The sequence below is a fragment of the Xiphophorus maculatus genome, chromosome 3 (genome assembly GCF_002775205.1).
Source record: "Xiphophorus maculatus strain JP 163 A chromosome 3, X_maculatus-5.0-male, whole genome shotgun sequence".
In the NCBI taxonomy this organism is placed as follows: Eukaryota; Metazoa; Chordata; class Actinopteri; order Cyprinodontiformes; family Poeciliidae; genus Xiphophorus; species Xiphophorus maculatus.
The window spans coordinates 8,258,783-8,267,152 of NC_036445.1; the positions used below are offsets into that span (position 1 = coordinate 8,258,783).

Genomic DNA, 8,370 nt, shown 5'->3' on the forward strand with positions numbered 1-8,370 from the left:
GGCGTGTTTGTTTACAACAATCAGTTTGGCTCAAGGCACTTTGCCACATAATGACCTTGCCATGCTGTATTGAACTTGTGAACCCGTCAAACCTGCTCTCCTTCAATTTCCTGGATGGCCTCTTCAGCGAGGCTGCCGTAATAGAAGGTGATTGTGTGAGAGCAGCTATCAACCCTCGACGCCTGTGACATCCTTCACTGCTGGAGCCGCTGCGAAGGGAGGAATGCATTCGGCTAACGATGGCCTGTCAGTCCCGCTCGGCCCGGTCCCGGTCCCGCGCCTTTAAAAGTGACATCAGCCGGCCGCGCTGACACACAGCAGCGAGTTTGTGGTGCAGAAAACAACAGGCGTTGCTACCTACTGGACTTACTCGATGCGAGGGCGACAGTGCTAACCGTCACACTGCTCTGTCACACCGGAGAAACACAACATACTAACAAAACACTGGAAGATTGACTGAGACCCACAAATAAACTGGAGGGAAGAAAACACAGAAAAAACCAGACACATTTCAGGAAACAAAATTATTATTAAACCTCATAAATCACAGTTGGCATGCTGTTTATTTCTGTTTCTCAGCCAGAGCATATTACAATTTAGTAACTTTGATATTCTGGAAGTTATTCTGCTCCTCAAGTTTTAAAAAAAATTAATCAAATTCAAAAATGCTGAAAGTAAATGCTGTTGTCTATTAATTAAGATTCTTCAAAGAGTTATTTGTAGATGATGATGGCTGTTGGCAGGAAAGATCTCCTGTAGCAGTCTGTACTGCACTAAATCTGAAGAAGCCTCTGACTGAAGATACTCTGTTTTCCCAAGACAGTCTCCTGAAGAGGATGATCAGATTTTATTGATCCTATGAGGAATCCTTCTTTGATTGGTCATCTCCAGAGGTTCCACAGTCATCCTCAGAGCAGAACCAGAACAGAACCAGTCCTCTGTGTCAGGCTGTTAAGCCTTCTTAGGTCCCTGGTTCTGATGCTTCGGGCCCAACAGATGACGACAGAAGAGATGACGCTCTCAATTGATTATAGGCGAAAAACAACCATATTAATATCAGATATCGGCCCAAATTTAGATATCGGTGCATTCCTAAACATATCGCTGTGAAAACCATGTTTCACTTACACATAAATTATGAATGCCTGAAATTGTGTCAGGATTTACAGTTTCCTTTACCAAACTTTTAGACATTCATCCATTCACATAAGAAAAAAAATTATAATTTGTAAGACTGTATGAGCAGGTGACTCAACAGGCCTAAAATTAGCAAGGCAAAAAGTGATCTAATGGATGAAGACGAGAGGCTGGATTGGACTAGCTCCTCCTGAGGCTGGAGGTGACTCATGCATAATCTGGAAAACCCATAATCCCAATCCCAAGAAAGATTACGCGCCTGCTTTCTAGAAGGGTGAGTAACGACAAAGAGCCAGCAGATCAGAAGGCGGGTCAACCTGGCAGGTGAAAAGTCACCTGCTGATGATGAGGCCAGCCAGTTTTATGAAGGTGGAGTTATTGTTTTAAGCCTCAGTTACACCCTGGAGGGGAAATAACCAAACTCAGAGGTTCAACACAACATGTTTGCTCGAATACACCAGAGACAGGCGCTGTAATTGCTTTGCCAGGTTTGAGCCGTCAGGAATTCCCATCTGCCTTGAGACAAACTAATCGCACCAACAGCAGAGTCTAATAAAGCATCAACATCACAAACGACAGATGATCCGGCTGTATGTGGATTTACTGGGGAATCTCAAAGTAGAACTGAGAAGGTAATACATTTCACCAATTAGGCTTATTTATAGGTTAATTGCACAGTTTTGTTAATTGTGGGTTACAGGTAAACTTGGAGTTTCTTAAAATTAGAATATTGCACTCTGATACAGAAATGTCAGCCTGGTGAAAGTTTGTTGAGGTACTATAAAATATATCCACTCCATAGCACTTCTGCATGAAAAACTGCGTCAGTGCAGCATGGCATGGAGGCAATTAATGTGTCAGTGTTGTGTTGTTAAAGGGGAAGTATTACATACAGCTCTTGAAAAAATTAAGAGGCTACTTAAAATGATCACTTTCTAGATTTTACTGAGAAAAAAGTAAAATCTGAGAACATAGAGGTATATTTTTGAGTAAAATGAACATTGATTTTTTAGTCCATGAACTACTGAAAACATGTCTCTCAAATTCCAAGCAAAAATTTAGTATTTATTTGCAGAAAATGAGAAATGGTCAAAATAAGAAAAGATTTAGTGCTTTCAAACCTCAAATAATGCAAAGAAAACAAGTTCATGTTCATTTAGAAACAACAATACTGATGTTTTAACTCAGAAAGATTTCAGGAATCAATATTTGGTGGAATCACCGGCAGGAGGTCTCCAACGGGGTTCAGTGCAGTGGGCTCTTCATTTTTGCCATATCTGTATTTTTCAGGCACATTGTGCCAATTTATATTATAGCACAATCAAGTAGCTATGTTACCTTCTGTTGTTATAAAAACGCTGTATAAATCAAACATGACTTACAAGAAATTCGACTCCTTGAACTTGGGCCTCTGTCTCTTCAAGAAACTCCTTCGATTTCCGACACTATGCCTTCAGGAAGTTATGACCACATCACTTCTCTTTTAACCCTTTAACAATATTTATTTTTAGCAGCGTTTTACTGAGAAGTAGCTCGTATGATGAGCTCGGCTGATGCCAGTTCCACAAGGTGCTAATTGCTGCTGGCTAGTCTAAAGGAGCTGAGCATGGAAGTGATGCTCTGAAAGGAGGCGCTCAGTGTGATCAGATGCTTTGCACTTCTGAAGGGTTGCCGTGAGAGATTCAAGGATTTCTCAAACAGGTACAAAAGAGTCAAGGAAACACTCCAGGTGTGTTTTAATAACATGAAGTAAAGCTTGAAACAGTAAATTTTAATAAGTACGACCTCTTTAAGGAAGTCCAGGCTGCCTTAGTTTATCTCCATTGGCTTCGGTATCCAATCTTCTCTTGAAAATGCTCTATAGGTTTTCAACTGGAATCTGATCTGGCGTGTTTTAGCCAAACACAGAGACACCACGACCATTTAATCAGTTATTGGTACTTTCGGGATTGTGGGCAGCATCTTCATAAAAGCTCACCAGCAACAGGAAGCAGTTAGTGCTCTAAACATCCTGAAAGATGGCTGACTTCCAACATGACATTATCACTAACTTTATAAACATCACACCGGACCTCCTCACACAAATTCAATTCTGTGCCGCTCCACTTTCTCTTTAAATTCTGATCTTGATTTCCAAATAAAATACAAAATTAACCTTCATCTGTAAAGGAAAACTTCAGATAAGCAACATTTTCACCTCAACACAAACATCCGACACTTTCTCTGGCTCAGGGTGACCCAACTCCAGAAATAAGGACTGTGACAGTTGTTGCCAATGTCCTGGATGTGTCTGTGTTTTGAACCTCCAGCTGCAGTCTCCACACTGTGAAAGGCTGCGGTCATAACTGTTGCTTGTGCACTTTTTTCCCCCGATCATGTTTAATTCCTCCACTAAATTTTCCAACAATATGCCGGCTGAGATATATCATTTTAAAGAGCCAGCTTCATTAGCGATGGACTTGTGCAGCTTACCCTTCCTCAGGAGAGTGTCGGTGACCGTGAAAGGGAAAACTGTCAAGTCTGCAGTCTTCCCCAACACTGTGTAGGCCACAACATTTCCCTATTAAATATTCTAAATTACATAGGAAGTGAATGAACGTGTAGCGAATCTAAATTTCATATTTTGACCTGAACTTACTGAAACAAGTGAAGTTTCCAGTTTTTGAGACCTAACTTGGTAGCATACAGCAGTACTTATTAGATCCATTGACATTATGGTGTGACAGTGTAAGCACAGCTAACAGAAAAGGTTTCTTTCAAATTTCATCATATTCCCCTGTTTCGTTATCTAGAGAATATGACAGTGGGAGAGAAACAGCAATATGCAATTAGATGCAGAGGAGGAGGTGCAGAGACAGAGCCCGACTGTCAGGAAGTGACACGAAGAAAAATGGTGCGGGAATCTGAATGCGAGGAACTCCCAGCAAGGCCCCCGGAAGAACTGCGGCGCGCCATTAACATCATCATCATCATCATTACTTTCATCATCGTTACTTCCAGCCTCGTGTTTTTCTTTTTTTTTTTTTATTCCTTCAGAAAAAAGAAATCCCTTGCGAGCCTCTTGTCTCCATCAGCCTCATTTGAATAGCAAAAAGGCGGCACTGACCTGTCTCGCCTTCCAAAACAGATGCCTCATATTTTCACAAAAAGCAATAAAAGCAGAAGCAGGGCCCAATTCCCCACAGTTTTCAAGACAGGGGGCAGTATTTCAGCTAAACTCATCAATATGCAAAACATCAGAGCATATCTTGCCACGAGAATTTCCTCCACTGCACCCTCTAAAGATGTGCATAAACATCAAATTTTTCCCTCCTTCCTCTTAAACAAGCCTCCTTTGGCGTAGAGGATGTATGCAAATGCTGCACAAACATAATCACATTTTGATGAAAAGCAATGGGATTCTAAGCAGCAAATTGCCCTGTGTGATTTTAATACTCTGCAGGCAATTGTCAAACCGAGAGAGGCACAGAGAGAAAAACTCCGGGGCTGGAATCAATGCGCTACCTTTTATTTGCAAAGAGGTGAACAAAGTCCCAACACTGGATTACATTTCAAAGCACAGAGCCTAGAGCTTTCCAGTGTGGGAGCACAGAGAGGTGGTGTAGCGTGGGAGAGAGGCATAATCATTATGACCTAACGGCAGGGTGGATGTGGGTTAAGGTGTCCTCTCTCTCCCACTTTCTCTGCCTGCAGTGCTCACTCTTCCTTCCTCTTTTTCCAACTTAGTTCCCTGGGCTGTCGTTCCTGGGTTGTTAAATCCCTGCTCCTTTAATCTCCTTACTCAGCTACATCCTCTTTAAGGATGCACAACCGCCGAGGAGAGACGTGGGATATGTCATCTGGGGACTGTTGCTTAGCAAGGCAGGGCAGGACATGTGGGCTTTGAGTTGGGCTAACATTGAGAAAACCTACCCTATGTGGTGAAAAGTTGAAACACAAGCAACCGTTGGTTTCAGAGTCGATAAAACATTCATTAATGTTTAATTTAGGTATTTAAAAATGCAGTTAAAACACTAATCATGTAAATATTTAGTGCATCCAGCTCTCTAGACAAGTGAAAGTAGTACCAGTCGTTCATGTCTTCACTGTAAAGCCAACAAACGTGCAGAGAAAGTCACCAATGCAATCAAAATCCATCCAGATTCTCCTCCACACAGCATTGTGGGAAGAAGTACCCATCAGTCATCTCCAAGCTGTAGCTCACAGCACCAACATTTCAATAATGGTGCATCACCTGAGACTCTGGGAGATGAGTGTAATCCACTCAAAAATGGATCACAGCTTGCCCTGTATGCCACATGCTATTCTGCACGAGGATGTGGCTCTAATGTAGATTTCTGGGTCATCTTTCATCTGCGTGCGCTCCTTGAAGTTCAGCTGCATGGAGTCTGATAACTCCCATAGCAGATTTATGTGGCATCCAGAAGCTTTGTCTATCATTGCGGTTAAGTTGAGCGGGAAAACAATTCCTTAAACCCTTGTTTTTGTTTCCTGCTCCGTTCCTTGACACATATTTTCCGCAAATAATGAGCAGGGAGTGTGGGAGTTCACATATCTGCACACAACAATTCATCACACCCTCTCATGAACAGCCGATATGTAAATACAGACTTAAATTCAACGTGTAATTAGTGGGTTAGTGGTACCTGTTTCCCAGAAGTAGACAGACTTCCCATCGTCTGTCTGCGAGTGAGCCTTCCAGAAACCACAGAGCAGCAATGTCACCAAAAGGTACCAGCTCCCCCCTGTCCTTTTCCCGGGGGTCCCTCCTGCGCCCCGCCACCCCTGCCCCATGGTCCACCACAGGAGAAAAGTAAATCCACTCAGCTCGAAAGGTCAGCAAGCAGCAATGATGAAGAACAACCCAAACACACGAGTCCAGGAGGCGACGGGGAAGTGCAGCGGGCTTCGGTTTGAAGGAGAGGGTGTGATGAGGAGTGTGGGCGTGTACAACGGGAGAAATTATTGCGAAGGGTGTGAACGGCGGTCCTGCAGAAGTTGAGCTCCAGAACTTGTGATCTCGTGAAGGACAGAGGTGGTAGTTTCCTTCGTTAACTTGGCGGGACGTTCCCAGAGAGAAGGGGTCAGTTGTGGGGAGCGAGCCGCAGACGGATGGTGCAGCCGTCCTCCTCCATCCTACCCCGCTGACGCCGGTGCTGCCTCTGTCCTCTGGCTGCGGAGCAGTGACAGCGGATGAGTGTCTGCAGTGTTGTTCGCCTCCCTCCCTCCCCTCTTACTCTCTCTCTTCCTCTCCCATTCGCTCACTTATTCCCCGTGCCACCCTGCATTTCCAATTCCAGTTTTTTCCTCTTTATTTTCCTCCCCTCATCTCGTTTCATCTCTTTTCATTTTCTCATTGTTTTTCTACTCTGCATTTCAAACATGCTCACTTCTCACTTTTTTTCCCTCTTGCTCTCCACCGCATGCAGGATGGATACTCCCACTCTTCTGCTAACACTCGTCTTCCCACGTGCGGAGTGTGGAGAGGGTGACTGGAGACCAGCAGGGCTTGCGCTGGTCGGAGGAGCTCCTGCAGAGCTCCAGGGATCAGAGAGGCAACGAGACAAGATGGGCTTAATGCAGAGCGGGGGAATGTGGGGGTGGGTGGGGGTGTGTGGAAACGGGGTAAAGCAAGGAGGAGCGAGACAGGAAAGCAGCGAGGGAGAGCGCGCAAGTAAGATGGAGTGGGGGTTATTGTGCTTGTGAGAGAAGAGGGTGTGAAAAGAGAAATGATGGGGAAAGAAAGGTGATAACAACGACTCAATCATGTTATATTAATATATTCTATTGAACAACTTTAGAGAAATTCAAATGATCTGGAAATGTGTGAATATGAAATTCAGTAGCTGAATTTTCATGGACCTTATTGGGCAAAATGGATTATGATAATAAATTTGCAAAATGTGAAAAAAAAAACTAAAAATGTTTTAACTAAGATGATGTGGAAACTGCAATGGAAACACTTTGTTCGCATCACACAAGTTATATGACAAACAACCAGATGTTATCACTGGCAGAAACAACAAAAAAGACGACAGGAAGTGTTTTTTATGGACTCATCGCGTGCGCAAACCTATTCACTTCCCGATTTTAACTGTATTTCTTATTTAACGCTGGAATCGCGTACTTGTTTTTTCAACATAAGTGGAATAATGTCTCATAGTCTTTTACCAAAAACCAAACAGGAATCCTACAACCTCTAAAATCTGACGCTACTCTATTTGTATTTACTTTCTGTGATGAAGGGAGTAGCCCTGGGTTTTCTTCTGAGGTTTTCGTGTTGTTTCCTTCAGTGGCTCTTGGGGCAGCGCCCCTACAGGTGAGGAGGGGAACAGGTTTTTCAGTTAGTTTCGATCATTCAACAGTGCAATGGAGAAACAAACCTCATCAGCTGAAAATGTAACAAAGGCTGCGATTTTGATCTCCAATCCAACCAAGTCTACCACGCTATCAGGTGTGAAAACACACTAATTTAAAGGGGCAATTTTTGATGCCAGATGGGCCAGCCTGGGTATTTTAGAAACTGCTGATCTTTCATTCACAGTAAAATCTCAGGTTATATGGATTGTTTCAACGACTCGCGTTGGCGGTGATGTGATGGACATCATGTTGACACATTTTGAGAACCTGAGCACTGTTTAAATGCCACTATTTCAGCACAGATTCTTTTATTACAAACAAAGAACAGACACTAGAGTCAGAAAGTTTGACGTTCTCCAAAATGCAGTGCTTTCAGTGTGCCATTGTCACTGTAGTCAAGAGTCACTTTTAGTAGTTTAGTTTTAATTTACATGTTTATTTTGGAAATGTAAAAATAAAAATGAAACAACTCACAGTTTTTGCACTTCAGGACAGAAGCGAGCAAAACTCAAATTTACTCTATACTCTAAATTTATTTGTTGACCAGGACACAAATGATAAATTACTAAGTAAATGTCATAGCAGCCTTGTTATTAACAGAGTTAACCCGTGTTGGAACTGAAAGTTGGAGTCAGTCTGCATCAACTCTGGTCTGGATGAAAATAATCTGATAACATGACAGACAGCAGCATCCAGAACGTCATTCTAATGGGAGGAGTGATCAATTCTGCTTTCTCTAAATATTTTTTTTATCCTAATATTTAACCGTTTTTTCATATACACCACTCTGTATTCCCCAAAATATCCAACATAGTTCATGGAAGCTATGATGAAGATAACATTAACTGAATAATAATACGTTGTGGTTTTTTT

General features: G+C 42.7%; 1 protein-coding gene across 1 annotated transcript in view; it reads right to left on the reverse strand.

The window, feature by feature from the left end:
- The window catches only part of LOC102221553 (thrombospondin type-1 domain-containing protein 7A-like), a 201,330-nt gene extending 194,716 nt beyond the window's left edge, over nt 1-6,614 (reverse strand). Inside the window, exon 1 of the mRNA XM_023330941.1 lies at nt 5,784-6,614. Within this exon, the coding sequence (XP_023186709.1) occupies nt 5,784-5,931 (148 nt within the window). The 5' untranslated portion in view covers nt 5,932-6,614. The remainder of the gene's footprint in view (nt 1-5,783) is intronic.
- Between the last annotated feature and the right edge of the window lie 1,756 nt (nt 6,615-8,370).